The following is a 22,222-nucleotide window of genomic DNA, read 5'->3' as shown; positions in this document are numbered from 1 at the left end:
TGTCCAATTGCTGCGTCGCATTGGGTTACAAACACGTCAGATTATCTCATAACGGAGATACAAGGTGGTATAACGGCTACTAAAAGTGAAACTAATTGTGAGCGCTCTTCGGTTTATCTATATACTGGATTATCTATATACTGAACGTAAAGATATTAACTGTGATATTAACTGTAATATCAACCTGCCGTCGCTCAGTTTGTTTTCCCTGTGATGTAGTTTGAGAAGGAGGAGATCACATTCTTATAGGATAGGAGGAGCCAAGATTGACAAGAGGAGGAGTTTCCGCGATGTGACATTCGTAGCTGACTTTTAAAAAAATGTGGAATAACAAGGGAGGGAGGAAACAGAACTTCAGAGCTATCATCACAAATCACACATTATTGAGAATCTGTTAAAAGTGCTGGAAAAGACTTTGTGTGTATTGCTCCAAACCTCCCGTCATCAATACAAGATCTTGGTGAAAAATTAATGCAACTCTGGTCAGAAATAAATGTTTGCGACATTGCAGAAGCTTGTGGAAACAATAATCAAATCTAAAGGCGTTGTAGCTAAATAATAATGTGTAACCTTTTTCTATGGCCAGGCAGTGCACTTTCCATCAAATCAACTCTAAGCATAATATGTAAATCACTGTAGAAAGCCACAATATAATACAATACCACAAACTAGTTTAACCAATATGTTGATAAAGGCAATTCTTGGAGAGATTACTACTGTTTTCATTATGAGGTTCATCTCAGGAACGTAGACAATGTGCATGAACGTTCAGAAATGGGGTAAAAATGGGCTACGCTGCACACACGAAACAAGTGTCCCAACACGAGGCAACTTGTGTATCTAACCTTCACAGTATGACAATAGCCTATTGTGAATGACTAATAATCATATCTATAAAGTTCTCCATCAAACCCAAGTCAGGGTTTAATGTTTGTCTGAGCACAATGGAACATTCTGTGATAATATCTGAGTATTTCTTTGATGTAGGTTTTTATCTTTCAAGCTTTTTTCTGCTTTGCTGATGGAGAAAGTTTCACAAAACAGAGAAAATTGCAAGCAAAACCATTTGTTTTCATAAAAACTTGGACAAATAACTATCTACCCAAAGCTAAAGTGCAGAGTAAGTAACCATTATGGTGCACAATATCATTGTTACATTTCTTTCTAAAGAGTGAATCAGTGGGACATGAGTGGGTTTTGTACAGTACTCTCTATTCACACATTCCTCCATCTCTCATGAAGAGAAACACTGATTATTAAATTGTTGTGGCGACAGGAATAGCAACACCAAATCTAGCAAAAGCTGATGCAGATTTAGTAATCAGTAGGGTGGGTCTGGTTACGCAGCTTATAACAGCATTCTGTCTGCCCAACACCTCCTGAACCACACTACAGTCAAGTAAAAAATGTCTGAAAACAGAAAGGACAATCTGGGGGGAAAGTCAAAGAGTCAAGGTCATCAGGAAGGTCAAGTTCAAAGGGAGTCTTCAAACAAGAAAGGACAACTCGTTCAAACAGGGTTATATTACAGGGTTACACTAGGTTGTTCTAAAATTAATAAAAAAATATGGATCTCTACATTTGTGCCGTACTTTCAGGGTAAACAGCCATTTAGGAAACCTGATCAATGAGGGTCTTCACAGAGCTCATTACTGAGTTATACATCAATATATTTGTTTTATATTTTTACATTACTAAATGACAATACAATCAAATGTTTCTACAAGGCGTACACATCCTTACCTCTAAAGTAGGCGGGGTATAGACTTTTTCTCCACCTTTGGATAAGGAACTACTTGGGATGCAATAATACAGTCAGCCCACGTTTCAACACGTACCTTGTTTTTTTTGGTCACGGTTCGGTTTGGTTCTGATGGCCGTTAAAGTGTTTCCACTGTTAAGTGTTTTAAGTACATTTTAAAGAACAGCAAGGGATTGCTATAAACTGTTTTATTTTACTTTGAAGGAACCAGCGTCATTTGATGTCACCATCCGCATCATTTGACTTCACGTCCACAGAACTGTGCACGAAATTCACGCCCAGAACAGCAGCACAAAATGTGTCACACAATCTTTTTAAGGCAAAAGGGAGAAATGTGTCTCATCACCCATTACCATTACCATTACCATTAAAAAAAAATTAAAATGAATCTTTATTTTTTCTTAAATGCTGCCCTTTGCTCCTTTAATGAAATACATATGTGAAATAAAGTAACACTTCCAAAGGACAAGAACTTAACCCTGGCAGCCCATATACAAACTAGAGAAAATGTTCATTCAAAAATAAAATAAAATAAACAAAAAATAATTACTTTCCATAAGTAAATCTGTAATGAACTTAAACTGGCCATGTATTTATAATATGAATCCTCAGCATATTTAAAAGATGACTAAAGCCCACATCTCCAAACACCGAAAACGGCTGCAATGTAAACAATGTTTACAGACAGTAACTTTTCATTCACCGTTCCGTCTTCCTTGTGATTAGATTAGACAATGAAAGTGAAATGTTCCCACACGTTAAAGACTGTGGTGCTCCCTTGCTGCTCACTGCTAACCATGCTACAGGTAAATACCATTGTTGTCAGAGTTGCTTAACTTTAGCGCGTTGTGATTGGCTAATTGACTCACATGGTGGTGTCTCCTAATCCCTGTACGCTGACTCACAGGCACAAACAGGCAAAGCCAATTTAGAGGCAGACAAGCGCAGAGCCTAAACGCCAAACCGTGAAAAACGCGGTTTACAAGTCAGTATTGAACCGTGGATGCCGTACCGTACACTTCAATATATTATTGAGAATTGTTGCATGCCTAGTACTAGTAGCTACACACAAATATTTTGCATGTGCAATGAAGTAACCAAAACAACCACCGGCCCAATGAAAGTCTAACAAACAGTACATGTCGTTTGAAGTGTAGTATAAACTGTAACTCTGACTTTCTGCGACTCTTTTTCAGGTGGATGCCTTAAACCATGAGTGTAACGGGATCTCCGACAAGGCAATCCAAGTGAGTCCCACACATTCCTGATGTTTATCTTTGTGTGCGTTAATGAAAGCTATTTAGAGTTGTAGTCCCACAGAATGGCTAACCCAGTTTGCTGAGGGCGGTGTGGGTCAGGGACGTTGGGCACAGTGCGCCTCTGTTCAGGACTGTTTACTTTGCCTGGGTCTTTGGCTCCAGCCTCCCTACACCCCTACCCTGCTCTCCCTCCTCCCTTCTTTCCATTTCCACACTCCCTCTCTCACCTTCCACTGATCCATATGCTCTGAATCCCTGACTAATCCCAACCAGGGCAGATACTTCTCTCCCTGCTCTCCCTCCTGTTGCTTTTGTTTTTCTGAGTGTTTGTGGGACTGAAAAGGAATCTCTGGCACATGAAGGTGTAAGAGGGGGAGGCACGATGAAGGGTATGCATCGTCACCCCGTTTCCTCTTCTTGTTATTGCAGTGGTGGGAGTCGATCGAGCAGCAAGATGAGTGCGAAGGCCCTTTACGGTGAGTAGCTTCAAGGGAGTTTTTTTTTTTTTTAAATACAAATTGTATAAACACCCAAAATTACATCTGCCTTTGTGTCATTACAACATGCTCACACCTACATCATTAGGGTGCCTGTTCAGTCATTACTTACCTGTAATATGTATCTATTCTAGGACATTTTTCTGGGTGATTAATATGATTTTCTTTATTTTGTAATGGTAGCTTTTGTTTTCTTAAGGGCTGTCACTTTTTAGCATCAGTCATGTTACATTGAAATCACTTGTAGGAATGTAGGGATTTTTTTGGTCCAGGAGAAATTTAACGTTCTAACGGAGAGGTCGTATCGTACTTGAACGTTTTCAGCAATTTAGAAATTTTATGAACATTTGGGCACCTCACTCTGCTCTGTGTTTCAAATTTGTCTACATGTAATTTGCGAATAATTCCAATAGTTCTACCTTTAAAAAGTGACTATCATGGAGGTATTTACTCTACATTAATATCTTTTACCTGTTTAAACTAGTTTTTGCCTGAACAAACATTGTTACCACACAAACCAAAATATTTATTTTTCTAGCTGCACCATTATAAACATTTTGAGTTTTTCATCATCCTTGTTGCTGTAGCCACATACAGTACGTGTATCCCAGTCCACTGTGCATACATAAGCACGCTAATACTAGAAATAGGCCAAAGTTCTACTGTGGGCCTGTGCGAAGCTCCGCCCACTCTCACTTTCCAGCTGTGAGTCAAGGCTTGTTGTGCCTGTCTGTCGTGTCAGGCTTCTTGTGTCACATTTTGCCTTTTGAAGATTTTTTTTTTAATGTTGAGTAACTTATTTAATTGAATTGAAATGAGGCTTTGGTATTATTTTACAACCTTGTCAGGACATTACTGATCTGTTGGTGTTACTGAGGCGATAGTGTTGGCATGATGTGACATTTATTTTCACATACTTGCGTCAGGGTGTGTTCGTGTGACTGAAATGCAGGGTGTGCCTGTTTGTAATGTGTGGTTGGAACTGGGTGGGTAGGCCTGAGCCTGAGCCCTGCAGGTGAATGAAAGACACATTGAAAAGTGGAAAAGGTGGCCTGGCTTAAGTCTCAGTTCTAGACCCTTCCTTTCATAGCCTCAGACGTTACCTCACGTTCTTCTTTGCACAACTACTTCTAATAGGATAACCTACTTCCTGGCATTGGTTCATATAAAGCAACGCTGCAACCAGTGGTGGGCCTTTTCTGCTGGCCTAAATATCATCAGAATATACAGTTAATTTTGGTAAATTTTTCCACAAATATGTATTAAATCAGTGATTCAAGTACCCTTTTCTCTTATTACTGAATCCAAGTCCCCCCTTTGTTTGACAACTATATTTTGCTGAGAAAACTATTTAAAACCAACTATAGATAATAATAATGGAATTAATGAGTGATAATACACATTTTAAATCATATAGTTTTCTAAATAAGTACAAAGAAAGTATTTAATGCAGTGGATTCCAAACTTTTTTGGATCATGACCCCATTTTGATATCAATAATGTACTTTTTGATCAAGTTTGAGCTCTGATATTTTTTTCTTTGCTGCATTTTAGTTTTACTAGATTCACAAAGTAAACATATAGAAATACAGTTGTTTAAGATTGTGTGTAAAAAAAAAAAAAAAAAAAAAAAAAAAAATAATTATTTAAACATTTCAAAAATAAATTTTAATTTGAAAAACACTGATTTAGTGGATCCTGAATACATTTACTTCTATAGTTTTATCATCTCCAGTAATATCACGCCTGGGGTGGGACCAAGACTAACACTCTCAGGTACCCCCTGTAGTGCCATCGGTACATGTACCCCCATTTGAGAAACACTGTATTAAATTATTCCTCATAGTTATAATGTTTCATTATTTTCCTTTTGGTTGCAAAGCTTCCAGCCTTGAGATTTGGAGGGCTGGACTTTATTTAGAGGTGTTAGCCAATCATATAAGGCCATCATGTGTTGCCAGGATCTAAAATCTGCCCTCAGGCCTTCAGAATCAACAGTGTGGACATCTGTAGCTTAAAGTGAATGGAAATGTAACTCTGGTGTTGAGTTGGCTATTGTAGCCTGACGTGCTGTAGCACCAGTGTAGCACCAGTGTAGCACTGGAGCCAGCTAGCGGGCGCAGTACGTGCACGTCTTTTGATTGGATACCATCAGCCTGTGAAATGAGTATTGTGATGTCATAGGGTGGACTCTACATCTACTTCCTGTTTCTGACGCATGATAACTTCACATTCAGAGGCAGCTGTGATTGGACTGTGCCTGGTATCAGTGGAAAGGTCTGGTCCTCCTGAGGATGAAAATGTCTCTGGTGGTGGTAGAGTCTGAATTGAGCAGCTGGAGGCAGAACGCACCCTTGTTGGAAACAGTACAACGCCAACTAAAAAAGGACTTTCAAAATAAAACTCACCGGCCCGGGACCGCATCAGTTTTAAGTCCCGGCCCGATCAACGTTGACAGCTCTGGGGAAGACTGCAGTGGCACAATGAACACAAATGATCAATCACACTTGTTTCCATGTAATGACGTAGCACACTGGGTCAGTGGGGGCCAGGCGGCTCCAGCGGACCAGATCTGGCCCAGGGGCCACTGGGTTGACTGGTGTAGGATCTGCAGCATCTGCAGAAGGCCCAGGTGTGAAATGCACGGCCCGCCACTGGCTGCAAGTAATATATAGCGACATTGCAATCAATGATGCAAGATAATAATAATACCCAACATTGTCCAATTCCTTTTAGAGTCATACATTATCCAACACACACACCTACCCCTGTGATCTGTGTGTGTGTGTGTGTGATGATCCTGGTGGAGTGGATTGTGTTATTTTGTGCAGCAGATGGTTGCCTCAGCATGGCTGAGAGGACTGACCACTGTTAGAGAAAGGACTGTTTCCAGATAAACATGCAGATCAACTCTTTAAAGGCGTTCATTGAACATCTCATTCACATCTAGACCAGTCGTTCCCAAACTTTCCACAGTCCCGTACCCCTTCAGACATTTAACCTGAAGTCATGTACCCCCTAACGCTGCACACTTAAAAACATAATAATGTAATCCAGGGGTTTTCAATCTTGGGGTCGTGGCCCCATGTGGGGTCACCTGTAATTCGAATGGGGTCCCTTGAAATGTCTAATAATTCATAATAATAATAAAAAAGTAGTGATCAAAAATGTATTTTTAAATTTGTTTTACTATTGTTCTTTTTCAACTTATAACACCACACAAAATCATAAACAACTGTATTCTATACTTTCACTTTCTAAAATATAAATATAGTTAAAAAAAAATATGTATATATAAATATATATAGATAAATATCTTAGTTGACACACTTGTCACTTTGGTGCACTACTCCTGGCAACAACAAACATTATCATTATTATTACATATATTATTAAAGCTAATTCTAGAAATAAATTAAAAAAAATCTCTGGAGATGCCAAAAATTTGTGATATTAAAATAAAAAATTGGAACGACTGTGTCACATACAGTGTAGCCCTACAGTGAAATTTGTCTCTGAATTTCACCTATCCTGTTGAGGAACAATATATAATAATAATCTGTCACCATGAGTGGTCTTACATTGGCTAATGTGTAATTTGTGGCAATGCATGGAGGCTCCTGACTGCTGGACGATTTATATTTTAGTTTTAATTTAAATTTTTATTCATGTACCCCCTTGACAATTTGCGTACCCCACTTTGGGAACCAAGGATTTAAACTGTTGATGGAAAAATCTTATTTTCCTTACCAACATAACAAATACTATTAAAGAAAAGACTGACTGATATGTGTTAGGAATGCACACTGGGTATATTATTATTTTACAAATGAAAATGCTAGAAGGCCAGTCGTTTTTTTTTTTAAACATGTTTCCTTACTGTAAACAAACAGATTGTAAGAAAAGTGCTGGTTTCAACTATGTTGACAGTGTCTAAGAACTTTGCTTTTTTTTTTAACTATTCACAACTAAATTAGTTACTTTGCAAATACAAAATCGCTTGTAATTATGGCCATTACTGAATAAAAATGGCAAACATGTTGATAAAGATGTTTGACAATGCTCATTGGTTACATGTATGACCTCTGAAGACTGTGATGTAATTGATGAGTTCATGGATAAGAGAGATAACGTTAATACTGATACTTACTGTAGTTCTCTGCAGATTAATTGTCACATATCACGTTACTCTTGGTGTTATCACGAGGCTGATAATGGGTCAACAACAGAACAGCAAACTTTACAACTAATGCAGGTGTTGCACAAGTTCCACTGATTGATTTGGGTTTAGGTTTAAAGGCCACGACAAAACCACGAAGCTCATGAAAATCAGTTCAAATGAATGAATGAAGCTCTGATAAGGTTTCCTTACACAGATGGGATTTCAGATTCCGAATTTTTTCAATTAATAGAGCATAAATATTATATTCCTATGCAGGAGTATGTACTGTAGCCATGTAGTGAGTACTATCTACTGATTGTACTCTCTCTTCCAGACACTTCCTAGAAGATATAAAACAGCTATGATTGATCTCAATGCACTTCACCTGAGATACTGTACATCAGCACAGAGTCCCTCCCTGAATCACCTCCTCGCTGATTCTCTCAGCCTGCTAACCATGGAAAACGTTCTGCTTTGTAACCAATTGCAAAATGAAGAAAATATATCAAAGAGTAGCTTAATGCTAACAAGCAGTAAATCCTTTATAAGCATTTTTCAGCAGTTTTTTAGTGACATTTTGTCTTAAAGAATCAATGTTAGTTTTTATATGATGTCTAAACACTATGACAAACAAAAACTGAAATTGGCAAAAGTAAATGGTCATTTGGAAGCATTTCTTTTGCAAACTGTTAAGGTTCATAAAGACAGAGTATATACATTTTATTTATATAAATGAAACTAAAAAGATCAGAAAGAGCCCACAACAATCCTGTTATCTTTTTGACAAAAATGCTTTAAAAACACACTGTCCCAGAAACATGATGCGTACACAATGATAAGATAAGTTTTTAGTCATGTCCTATATAGACGGATCATTGAAACCTGCTAATTAATATTGACAGGCATCCAGAGTGTCCTCCCTATAACTAAGCCCCACCCACAGCTCATAGGAAAATAAAAAAAGATTGTCAATTTGTGTTTATGAGATGATTTGGGCTTTAGGCGCGTTGGTATTTCATGATAAGAGAATCCTTTTAGGGGTTCAAGAGTAGATTTGAAAATGTAGAAATGATCCATTAACAGTGTTTTTACTCTTGTTTCATTTTGAAGTCATAAAAATCAGTGAAAACGTATCAAGATGAACAAAAACAAGCTATGAATTTGCTGTTTCTGTTGTTGCCTCATGTTTATACCCAGGTTTTTTTTATTTCTTTTCTTTTTCTTAAATAAATAAAAGTATTTGAACTTTTCAGATTGAGTTTGTCTGTGCGTGGGTTTGTGGGTCAACCAATCTAAAACTGTTCATTGACTTGGAGGACCCTGAGCACCGACCCATATGCTGCTAAGTGGCTCTTATTGCACGCTGTTGCTGCACTTGTTGATTGGCATAAATGTGGGTCATTAATAAAACATGGGGTCCAGCTCGACTTTCAGAGCGACACCTGACGCTTGTGTTTGGACTGGGCCGAGACAAACTGGAAAGAACGGGTGACAATTGCTTTGGTCATCTGTATGTTGACTGCAGTGGGATGGATTTACTGTCAGCGTTGCTAGAAAACTCATTCCAAGAAGAACAACTACACAAGTGTACTTGAGAGCGTTTCACTACATTTTGCTAAGCATGTGTGTCACAGTTGGAACAAAGTCAACAACGTGTGGAGAAATATTTCTGTTTGGAAAGAAAGTGGCACGTTTGCTTAGGGGGGTGGGAGACAGAAAATAACCTGATGTTAACTACCCACTCAATAATACTGAACTCTGTCAATCTAAGGAGGCGGGTGTCAGGTTTTATTGGAGAGGCGGGGCCAACAGTTAAAGTGATGACGCAGTGGTTTCAAGAGCTTACCGTTCATTCAATAGCAAAATTCAGTTGTAATAGCCGGCGTTCAACCCTTAGTGGCCAGTATACTAAATTATTTACAGCTAAATACACAAAATTAAATAACTTTTACTAAAATGTAAAATACACATATTCAGCAGAAAAAAGTTGGTTTAGGGTGTACTTCCTCTTTAAGTATTTCCCGGGCTACTGAACGCACCGCTGTATTGGCCGCATTCTAATAATTTAGCAATTTTCCAAGAAATATCCACGTATAGACCGCTCCGTCATGTAGGCCGCACCCTATTGGCTAATGAGGGTGCCCTTCAAACAATTCGCTGCTAGTCTACTGTTAAAGGGGGTAATACTGATATTTGATTTTTATTGAAACAATCAACATATTTTCTATATAAATATACAGTATAAATAAAAACAAATATTCAACAGATGTATGACTTCGGCTGTCACTCGCTCCCACTTAAGTTCCCTCCAAGATCAGACACTGTCCTGCATACGAACCATGACGCCTCCATCCTAGTTATTAAACCTGTGCATGCTTTCACTTTTCCTACATTATCCGAAGTTTTCAAACGTTCAGTTTACCATAATGTTCAGTGGCTGTTCCACTAAAGTCTCACCCCTGTAGGGGTGACTGTCAATAATATTTCCTTCCCGACAATTGTTTTCACTAGACACGTGTGCAACTCACTGAAAAATTCACACATAGAGCGCACTGTCACGTTGCCCACACCCTCAAAGAACCTTGAGGGTTCTTTGCAGCAGACAGATTCAACTTGGGTCGGCATTAATGAGCAGCAGTCGATCCTGGTTGCCTGTATTTACATGCATGGAGCTGTTCTTCTATTCTTCATGCCGAGCAGAGTTGGGAACTGTCGCCCCCTGTGGTCACTGATTTTTTCAAGTCACGGATTTTGTTTATCAAATTTACATCGACTTTTTAACTTTTACTGATTTTTAGAGCAACCCAAAGCTGCACAAGTTGTCATTTTGACTGAAAAAGTTGCTAAATGATCCAAAATGCCTTCACTTCTATAGAACTCAATGGACTGAAAGGGATGATTTGCATCATCAATGACGTTATTTCAGCATAGCGGCACACAGGCTCTAAAATGGTAAAATAGCCCAATTTTTAAAAGTTAATAAAATAAATATGTTGCAAAATATCGCGTTTTGTTTGGCATAGATCTTCTAATCAGGACATTTAAAAGGTTTTAGGCCACATTTGTAAAAACAGTGGAGGATCCCTTTAAGAACAATGGGTCTCAAGAACATAAAACATAAATTTCATGTGGAAATTATGAACGCTCTAGGAGGAGTTTGCTTAAAGTAGATATGGTTTGGCCAAAAATTGAGGAAAAGTGCAAAATTTCGCCCACAAATTAAAAATTGCAGACTTCCTATTGAGTTTAGGTTATAGGTCCAAACTACATTTTTGCTAGTCACAGTCCACTACATATACTTACTGAATGTCATCCAGCTAGTTGGAACCAGTGGAAGTTTACAAACTCTAGTTGGCACTAACGAGTCCTGAAATAGAATAAAAAACTACACGTAAAATTTTTTACCAAACTATACCGTCCTGCCAAATTTCACGAAATTGCACCCCTGGGAAGGACCTCAAAAAATCAGTTGAAGTGGAGGTTAAAGAATAATAATAATAATAAAAAATCTGTACAAAAACAATAGGGCCCTAAACTATATCAGTGGTTACCTAACTGGTAGTTAAATGTTACGTGTTGGGTTCGTGTCATTTCCTTATTACACTGCTGGTGGTTTTTCAGCTCACATATGAGCTTTTACTCTTGTTGCAAACATGTGGTCTGCAGGTCAGTGTTCATACAGAACAAGGAAATACATCAAATCCCGCTTTAGGACCAGAGGAAGTTCTCATTTTGTTTGTTTTATCATCAACAGAGCAGCGGAAGAAATACTCCAACTCCAACTTTATCATGCACGAAACGTCCCAGTATCATGTCGAGGTAAGACACTTTCAAAACTTCTCTATGTTTGTGAGAATTTTTTACACAACACAAGCCATAAAGTGTGTGAAAGTAAAAGGACGAAAACATTGGTTTATCAACTTTTTCTGAAGAAACCTTAAATACAATTTACATGGAAATGTTTAATAAAAGAAAATTTTTAAGGGAATGAAGGACATTTCAGGAACAAAAAGTCAAACATTTATACAAAGGCATTTTCCTTAACACTAATCAATTACTCATTTTTGTCTTAAATGTGTATAACAGTCACTTTACTGATCATTTCCTTACACCTCTATCAGTTCGTTTAATTTCCGTGAAAAACTAACGTGAAAAGGTGTTTTAACATAATTTTGAGAAAAAAAAGTCCTAATTTACTGACTGTCATTGGGTTTATTTTTGCTGAAGTCAGCAAAAGTAGGTATAGATAAAAGATAAAATGTCCTTTAATTGCTTTATTTGATTTTTCTTTTGGCTGAAGATAAAAGCTGGAGTGCAGACTGCATGTATCTAAATGACATTTGTTTTATGGGAACTGTTGTAATAAAGTAATCAGGATTCCAGTTAAAGGTAAAGAGCAGTGTTTCAGGTCAAGGTGAAACGATGGCAGTGGACACGCCTCCTTTCAGCTGCAACAAACCAAAACTGTTTCAATAATGGTTCATTAAGCACATTATTGACTTTAAAAGGATGACATGACATCCAAATATTACAAATGTATATGAATATCAGCAGCAGACCCTCAATGTTATGTATGCTATATTATGTCGTGGTTGATGTTGATGAAAAAGGATTTCAGCGCAAACAATGTGCAGTTCAGCGTGAAACCAGAGCCAGTTTGAAGCATCATGTGGATCAGAAGCGGCTTCACTTATTACCACACCTTTCTTTGTTTTGTCCTTTAAAAAAAAAAAATGTAGTAAAATGTTTGACTAGTTTTCACAGAAGCTTTTGTGTCTCACGCTGTTCATTCTGTCAACAGTGTTGAATTGATTGAAGCTATTTTCTTGTTAGGCAAACTAACATTATTGTTTATATTACATATTTCTATTACTCTTGAGAGCTTTCTGACATTGGTTGTATGTAGACACCATTTATTATCAATAGAGGTGTAGAGTACTGATGTATCCTACTCAAGTAGAAGTTATTGTACAAGTACTGTACAAGTAAGTCATACATAAAATACCCAGTACAAGTATTAAGTAGCTCAATTATATTACACTGAAAGTAAAAGTTACTGGTTACTTTCAACCCACACGTTTATTGTTGGTAATAAATCTTGCCACGGTTCCCTTGCATACAACAAACATCTCAGGTATAAACTTAAAAAGGAAGAGATGAAATCTTGCCCAATTGGAACTTAATTTGTTTTCCACAAAGGCATCTGTATAAAATAAAAGGTTTGTCAAAATGTACAATGCTTCTCCTTAAATGAAATAACACCAATGAAATCAATCCAAAATAAAAAGATTGTCATACTCCGATACATTGATGAACTCTAAAACTGAGAAAATAACCAACATTCAATGCTGTTTTGGTGCTGTGCATTACGTTTTAATCTGATTGGTCGCTATGATGTGATGCATTACGTTTTTGTCTGGTCATTTCATTTTTTCGTCGTTTCACAATGTCCGTTGATCATTTTAAAACAAAAACTTATAATCTTATCAGTAACGGTTGGGTGTAGAAATGTCATGAATTACTTTACTTCTTTTAAAATGTACTTCAGTACAAGTAAAATTACTGGGTTTAGGAATATACTCAAAAAAGTACCCATAAAAGCACTCAAGTTACAGTAACGTGAGTACTTCACCTTTGCTTATCAATCCTGTGTGATTTACTCTTCAGCATCTCTCCACCTTCATCATGGATAAAACGGAGTCCATCGCTACGGTGGACGACGCCATCAAAAAACTCGCCCTCTTGGATTCAAAAGATAAAATCTGGACTCAGGAAATGCTCCTGCAGGTCACGGACAAAGCCGTCAAGCTGCTCGATTGTGACACGCAAGTACGTTTCCACCTAATTATGTTCACAAATTAAGAATAACTGTAACACAACCTGAAGTAAGTCACAAAATATGAACTTTTACATGTCCTTTTTACAGTCCTCAGTGTCTGGATGATTTCTGATAGAGACGCTTGTTTTACTTTTAATTAAATCAATTCAATTCGATTCAACTTCATTTGTATAGCACAAGTTACAACAGTCATCTCAATGCACTTATCAAAATATCAAATTCATAATAAGAAGGAAAAACCCAAGAAGATCCACATGAATACGCGTTTAGTTACAGTGGGAAGAAACAACTACCTTTTAACAGGAAGAAATCTCCAGCAGAACCAGGTTCAGAGGTGGCAGCCATCTGCGTCAACTGGTTGGGGTTAGTGGACAGATAGACCAACAGAACAGGATAGAGAGATAGAACATCAGAGTGTCTCAGACTAGTTGAGCCATAAACCACAGATCAGGAGCTGCCATCATTAGCTTCACTACACCTGAAACAGAGGAGAGAGAGAGAAGGGCGAGGAGAAGGCACTGACTGCAGAAAAACATGATACATTATTATCAAGTCAGCCTGCCTTGGCCTTGGGCCTCACTCCCAGTGGCCTAGTCAATACTTATTGTAAAGGTGACGAATCCCTTCCCGTTTATTGGTAAGCTAACGGCGACTCCAAGGTCTGTAAATATGACCATTCACAGACGAGCCCACGTCCGCTTTAGCGGTTAGATTATGTTATGTTGAGTCCTGTTTATGCAGACTGTAAATCATAACCAGCTACATCAGAATTTGAATCTCTTCCCGTTTATTGAACTAGTAAATGTGACCGTTTACAGACGAGCCCATGTCCGCTCTGGCGGTTATTTTATGATTAACGACATGTATTATTACAATCCTTAACTACTCACTTTATCACATATCCCATGATTTCCTGAATGAAGAACAACTGGTGTTACCAGAGTAACCATCGTTTAGCCCCATTTTTAAAGCTGCTGTTTTCAAATAACATGAGTGGAAACATCACATTTGCATTTCACATTAGAAAATGTGACCGAGTTCTTCAACATAGCTTGGTAACTTGTAAACAAAATGCATATATAATTATTTCCTCCTTTTTATGAACCATTTCATTTCATTGTTTAGCATTAAACATGCTTTTCCAAAAATAGTTTTATTATTACATAATGTGAAAACTTCCTTCTTAACACCTTAAATAACTAAATGCAGCCTTTCTACCTACAATGAACAGGACTAAGGAGGTGTCAAATAACAGTGTGAAGCTACATTATTGAAGCTTTCGTCATTGATCAGTTCCAACACAGACTACAGTCATTGGTAGTTTTAATTCTTCAAAGCATTTTTTATTTTGGTAAATCTTTTTCATTTCATTTCTTTGTATTTTTTTCGTGCTTAGATCAGGAGTTCTCAGACGTTTTGGATATAGCGACTTTTAGAGGAGAACATTTATCAAGGACCATTTGTATGGAGGATGAGGAGTGTCACAATGAAATAAATAAATACACCATTCATTCATTCATTAAAAGTGTCAATATCTAATTACATGTGTCGATAATGAATTAAATCCAGACGTTGACGAGCAAGTTTGACGAATAAAATTAATTCATGAAGTGCTGCAAAACCAGACCAAGAAATAAATAAATAAATAATGAAATATTCATACTTCATGTTTTTCAAAATGAAAACAAACTTTTAATTATTGACACATTAAATTAATTATTGGCTCTATGAGCCGGAAATGCTACAGGAATGATCTCTCCTTTGAATGTTTTGACATTTGAGATCTCTGTATGTAAATACATTTAATGCATTGCCAAAACACAAAATATGTGCACATTTAATTGAAATATTTTCTGAAGCCCTTTTTTTTTTTTGCATGATTTTATAGCCATATATACTGTTCTTGTAAAGTGTGTTTGTTATATTGGTGCTTTGGTTCCCATATGCAGTCGTATACTTTTGTAATGATACGGGCCATGAAAAAAATAGTATTTCAAGGATCCACAAGCTACTGCTCGAGGACCCCTGGGGTACGCTGGACCCAGAGGAAGTAGTGGCCTAGTGGTTAAGGAAGCGGGTTTGTAATCAGAGGGTCACCGGTTTGAAATTTCATATATGTGAAACACATGTATGATGATAAATAAAGGCAAAAGCCCGGATTGAATTTAAAGAATGAGAACTGCTGACTTTTTCCCATTTCCTTCATTCTGCAGGAAGAGTTGGAGAACTTCCCTCTGTCAATCATCCACATGTGTCAAACGGTTCTGAATCAGACGCGCTACCCGTCTGTGCTGCTGCTGGTGTGTCAGGACAAGGAGCAGCACAAACCCGACATCCACTTCTTCCACTGTGACGAGGTGGAGGTAAATCTCAGTCAACCTTTCCCTACATTTAGCCTCTTTTTGTTCCACATTTTTGCTCTTTTTCACTATTGTTTGCCACATTTTGCTCATTTAAATTACCCTTTACCATTATACACCACCTGGTTCCTCTTTATTTGCCCCTTTTTTGGCCACTCTTGACTGCTTTTGGCCCATTTGATTTTAGTCACTTTTCACTCTTTTCTTGCCATGTTTTTGCCACTTTTGGACTATTTTTGGCCAACTTTTACCAAACCAAGCAAAAGATGCACTTTTTGACGATAAGCGAAACCAATTTCATGCTGCAATAGCTAAAGAAGCGAAACATCTTAAAAACGGCATCAATAACCATTGTGTTTTAAAGGGTACAGCGCCACCTATTGAGGCGGAGTCAGATGGAGTTTGTCTAAAATACAGTTTTCTCCCCTGCCTGGATACTCAGACATGACGAGAGGTCCTTAAAGCTGCAGTATGTAGAATTGTGAAACATTACTCTGAATCCAGACTGCAAATGAATTGCTAATGTACTCTCAACCTTGGATAAGCTTCTCTTAGATTTACACACATTTTATTGTTCCCACTCTCCCTCTGAAACCAGTACGTGGGGCAGGCTGCGCACGATCACAGACCTCGACGCAGTCCGTTCCGCTCGAGTATGATTGTGTCTTTAGTCTGTTGCTTCTCCACGTCACTCTTTGTTTTCCCACTTGCTTTAAAGTGTAACTGTTATGTCTAACGCCGCAATGGAGACATCACCTGCTGGAAGGTCCGTCATTGAACTTTACATCAGAGAAGGTGAAGTTGTGTCACACTTGTGGATTTCTAAAACTAATATACAGATCCAAGAGAAGGAGCAGAGGACCCGTTTCCTTTCAGAAAACTTTGAATTACAATATACTCAAAGGCTATTATGGATTTTTGACCAAATGGAGCCAAAAAAACTTACATACTGCAGCTTTAACGGAGTTGGGAGCATTGGCTGATATCTGTCTGCATGTGATTAGATTCCTTTGTGTTTTACGGTCTTCATAAAACCAGGTTGATACAGTCATTGGTGCATAGGGTCACATTTCACTGCTGTTTTATTTGTATTCATGTACATCTGTGCTGCTTTGTAAAGAGATATTTACCCGTCTGATACTCGAGATCTGGACTTTGTATCCCTGCATGGAAATAACACTACAACTTAACGTAAATAGCTGTTTTCTGAATTGTAAGATAAGGAGGGCGTGTTGGATTTCACCGCGTATTGACTGTTGGCGTTCCAGTCTGATAGGAACCTTTATTCAGCAGCGCTTTTTCATTCATTGTTTTTCTCTAGAGCAGGTGAACCAAATTGAACTGGAATGGTTCAAATAAAGAGGTTGTTCTCTAGAACAAGACAGCATTGTATTTCTCAGACCCATTTTACATTGCCTATTACTGGTATTCAATGCGTGTTAGGAAGGTGTCTGAAAAACCAGCTACTTTTAAGACACATTAATGCACAAAGAAATAAAATTTAAAAAAGGGGCAGAAATTTAAAACTGGAACATGGATTTTTTTTAATTTTGTGGTTTTAGATAGTTATAAATCACGGCAGCTTAGTAGTGCAGTGGTTAGCTCTTGTATCTCACAGTAAGAAAGTCCTGGTTCGACTCCCGGAGGTAAAACCTCTAACTTTCTCTCTGAACATTTCATATTCTCCCTATGCTTCTGTTATACTGTTGTTTTTGTTTATTCTATTTAGATTTGTTTTTTTTTTAATGCACTCTCTTTTTTCATCCATAAATATTTTTATTATGGGATTTTTCAAACTGATACAATTTTCAATTACTTACAAAGCAATTCAGTATCCCTTGATTTATACAAATATTGAAAACAAATATGAAAAGAAAAAGCAATAACAAACATTTAAATAACCAGAAAAGAACAAAAAAAACAACAACAACAACAACAACAACAATTAAAGACACACAAGGCCTTGAGAGAGAAAAATTAACAAATGAAAGCATTAAAAATATGAGGTTTTATAATGATTATTTTTAGTTTAAAAATGGTAATAATACTGAATATTACCAGCAACTCACAAAATGACAACAAAACACAGAAAATGACACCAAAAACGCATGTACTAAGGAAGAAAAACACCTACAAGCAACACACAAAATGACAACAAAGACAATAAATGGGGGACAAATACACTAGATCGCTACAAAAAACAGAAAAATAATAAAGAAACATGCAAAACGACATAATAAACAAGCAAATGACACCAAAACACACACACACACAGAGAATAATTTAATTAATACCAAAAACACACAAAATAAGAGAAAAATATACTGAACAATGAAACAAACAACAACAAAATACACAACATGACACAAAAACACACACAAAATGACACAAAAAACACACAAAATTATGATGAAAATAATATTTAATAGAACGTGAACTGAAAATACAAAGGTCAGTCTTGGAGGGAGATGACCAGAAAAGACAAAAACTATAGAAATAAATCTATTCAGGAGACACTAATTACTGTTTCATTCCACTTATTTACAAAATGAGATTCTTTAAAATGTGTGTTATCACTTATTGATTCCATCATTATGATCTAAAGTGGGTTTTTTTCACAGAATTCTGAACAAAAAGTTGTAGTCGGAGATAAGCGGGTACTAGGATTCAAAAGGTAGAGAAAAAAGTTTGAGAACCACTGCTTTACAGGATGGAGTGATTACAGACGAGGAATAGAAGACTGAATAAAATTCAACAATCTATTTCATCTTTATGTTTTAGAGGTGTCCCAATCCGATATTGATATCGGGTATCGGTCCGATATCAGCCAGAAAACGAATATATCGGATTTTATCGGACTTTATTTAAAATCACCGATATAAGCTCTCCGATAAAATGTTCCGCTCCAGCACTTCGATCCATAGGTGACTGTGGTTCACACTCCAACAAAGTAACCTACTGTTAATGACTATTGTTCTCTGTTTGATCAAGACTTTTCTAATATTCCACACTACAAAACAAGTAATAAAAGTATGTATGATTTGTGCTGATATCGGATCGGATAAATATCGTTATCGGCCGACAGGCAAGGCTGCAATATCGGTATCATATTGAAAGTGAAAAGTTGTATCGGGACATCCCTAGTTTTAATTAATGATCATTTGTTTCTCTCCAGGCTGAGATGGTCCATGCAGACATAGATAGTGCCATTGGAGACAACAAGCATGGGAAGAAGATGAGGCTTCAGACCTTGAAGTGAGATCACGCACACGCACACACACGCACACACACACACCTTCTTTGTATAATAAATTCATTCTCTTATGAACTGAACCATTGTTTAAAAAAATGAAGCTCAAACAAACTGTAACACGTTGTGTATTCTGATACTGTTCTATCATAACTAGCATAAACTTCTTGAGTGATCCAATACAGGCAATTCATCTGACAGCTCCCAGTTCGATAAATAAACAAGTGCAACAATATGTCATTAGGCAAACATCTCTAACACTAGTTCATCTAATGGATTAATTCCCAGCAGCGACACCTTGTACATGTACACGAGGCAAATTAAGTATTTGAACAGATGAATACATGGGATAATAATTAATACATAAAAACCAAAGTGTCAAAGCAAAAACGGGGTTAATTATACATCTAATAATCACATAATTGATAATTAATTACAATTATGATATAATTGTAACTGTAATTGCAAAAAAATATGTTGCTGTTGTAATCATAATTGTATTGTAATTGAGCTCACATAATTTATTTTGTAATTGTAATTGGCATGGAAAGTCTGTAAAAACTGCAATTTAATTAAATACAAAACTCAAGTTTTCCCACTACTTGTCACTTCTCTTTTAACGTTTAAAAAAAAAAAAGGCTCAGACGTCCACATTAAAATTATTAATACCAATATTATCATTGATTAGGAAGCCTAACAAGTTAACCAATAGATAAAAAACGAATTATATGATACATAATATTTTCTAGTGTATTTTACAGCTGATTTCAGACATGGGTCAAAACTGACCCATTAGCATTAGAGATGCTAACAGAAAGCTAACACAAGAGGAAGGCTGCGTTTAATAGGCTTATTTATTTCAGGCTCAGTAATGGTGATTATTAATTGAATTTGAACTTTATTAATAGAGAACATAATTGTAATTGAAAAATGTAATTGACTCCAACCCTGGTATGTAGACTATAAAGTGAGCTGGTGGTTAGTGGTAATCAAACTGAGGTCCCAAATCCTTCCTAATGCTTCCATCAGGGTCAACCAGGAGAAAATGAAGCGCCACAGAGAGACCATCCTCCCACCATCAACACCCAAAGGCCCCTCACCATCAGCAGCAAAAGGACGAGTAGCGCCACCCATTACGCCGGGTGAGCACATATGACTGTTAGAGGTGGATTCACTTAAGGTTTAGGGGTATTAAAACATGTGCAAATGTCACTCCACTCGCTAATGAGGGGTACAAACTCCAGGGAATCAGGACTGTGTGTGTTCAGCGCGTCACAATGCTCCCACAATACGTTTAGCGCGTATACCTCTGATGAAGATGTAAAGTAGGAGGTTCACAGAAGGGGAGCAAAAAAATGGGAGGAGGAAATGCAAATAAATTAAATCTGTGGGGTCGGATGCAATGAAATTCATCAAACTGGAACTGTTTGCGGTGACTGTTTCTGCGCCGGAAAACGACTCAGAGGCAGGTGCAAACTCACACACAGTTAACCTTTGTAGTTTAAGACAATAATTTAAATAAAATAATAGTCAATATTAACAGCCACTGAAAGGAAATGCAGAGTTAAAGTGTGTGTGAGGGAGAGAAACAGCTGGAGTCTGGTGTGACGCGCTGTGGTGGAGAGAGTCGCTTTGCACAGAGATCCATGGATGTCGCTACAATAACTCAGATCAATGTCATCAATAGGACGGTTTGTGTCCAAAGCTGCTCCTGTTTTCCATGAAATGATAAGAGCAAAGTTACAGGAACTGACGGAGGAAAAAAAAAAGTAACATTAGGTTTTAAAGTTTATTAAACAACACTTTTATTAGTTTATTTAGTTTTCTAGATGATTAAATGTTTGTGCAGCAAACAGAGAAGTCCATCTGCCTTCATTTGAACTTCTTCAAATGTCATTTTGTGCTTCTGTGCACTCACCTCTCCACGTTAAACCAGCAAAATATGAGTTTAAATAGGGTGGTCTCAACTAGAGGTGGGAACCTCTGGGTACCTCACGATACGACACGACACAAAGCTCACGATAACGATTGTCTCACGTTATGACAATACTGCGATTATCAATATATTGGTCAAAAATCAATCTATGATAATCTATGACATAACAAGGAAAAAAAAATTAAGGAAAAAAACAACTTTTATTTTATATCTCTGAAAGACAATACATTGGAAAAGTGTCCTATGAACAGTGACACTATTTTAGTGCAACATTTCTGTAAATAAGTGTCAACATACCAATGTAAATGAATAAGTATCTCCAATAGTGCTTTCTGTAAACAAAAAATAGGGTCTTTCTTACCAGTGACATCATTATAGTGCAATATTCCAGTGAACAATATATTGGTTCCTTCAACAAACAGTGACAACATTTCTGTGAAGACCTACCTGCACATTTGACTAAAAAAGCAGAAAAGGTTTTGAAAATAATAAAATAAATCTTAAATAAATAATAATAATATTATTTTTTAAATCAATACTATATCAATAATCGATAAAATATCACGATATATCACCGTATCGAGAAATTGTCACACTCCTAGTCTCAACCACGTCTACACGTTACCTATTAGTGCTGTAATGTTAGTGAATTCTCCACAGCAGGGAGATAAACAGCGCCACCAAAGGATTTAGGGACGCACTTGGTTTACCACCCTTTATTTCACATCTTAGTGACTCCGCCCCTTAATGTTCCTGTTTAGTTGCAGACAGACGAGCCTCTGCACAAACAGACTCAGAATCACATGAAAAACTGGCCCAGCGCATTGAGAAGGACGTGGTAAGTGATTACGTTGCACTTTAACTCACAGTCTGAAAGCTTTTCCTTTTAAACCACCGAGGTTTGTCTCCATCAGCAAGTCCTCAACTGTGCCCTGGACGACATCGAGATCTTTGTGGCGCGACTGCAGAAGGCAGCGGAGGCCTTTTCTCAGCTCAACCAGCGCAACAAGAGTAAGAAGAATAAGAAGAAAGGACCAGCAGGTCTGTCGCCCTTTCTTCTTCTTCTGGTGCGGTGGCATGAACGCAGTGACAATATGTTCATATTGCTCACAATGCTATGCTTGTGTTTTCTTGTGTCCTCTCATCCAGTGAGGTAT

The 22,222-nt window shown here is 37.3% G+C and overlaps 1 protein-coding gene across 3 annotated transcripts in view; it reads left to right on the top strand.

The window, feature by feature from the left end:
- Window positions 1-22,222, top strand: part of eps8l2 (EPS8 signaling adaptor L2) — a 44,783-nt gene that overhangs the window by 8,852 nt on the left and 13,709 nt on the right. Inside the window, exons 2-10 of one of the 3 annotated variants that reach the window (XM_028449240.1) lie at window positions 2,959-3,009; window positions 3,451-3,497; window positions 11,435-11,499; window positions 13,348-13,509; window positions 15,733-15,882; window positions 19,055-19,134; window positions 20,159-20,271; window positions 21,827-21,903; window positions 21,980-22,106. In XM_028449240.1, the coding sequence (XP_028305041.1) occupies window positions 2,975-3,009; window positions 3,451-3,497; window positions 11,435-11,499; window positions 13,348-13,509; window positions 15,733-15,882; window positions 19,055-19,134; window positions 20,159-20,271; window positions 21,827-21,903; window positions 21,980-22,106 (856 nt within the window). In that variant the 5' untranslated portion in view covers window positions 2,959-2,974. Of the gene's footprint in view, window positions 1-2,958; window positions 3,498-11,273; window positions 11,347-11,434; window positions 11,500-13,347; window positions 13,510-15,732; window positions 15,883-19,054; window positions 19,135-20,158; window positions 20,272-21,826; window positions 21,904-21,979; window positions 22,107-22,222 lie in introns of those variants that run through there. The other 2 variants (XM_028449239.1, XM_028449241.1) reach the window with 2 other exon arrangements.

Source organism: Gouania willdenowi, chromosome 6 (assembly GCF_900634775.1).
Source record: "Gouania willdenowi chromosome 6, fGouWil2.1, whole genome shotgun sequence".
Taxonomy (NCBI): Eukaryota; Metazoa; Chordata; class Actinopteri; order Blenniiformes; family Gobiesocidae; genus Gouania; species Gouania willdenowi.
This window is presented reverse-complemented; position numbering and strand designations above follow the sequence as displayed.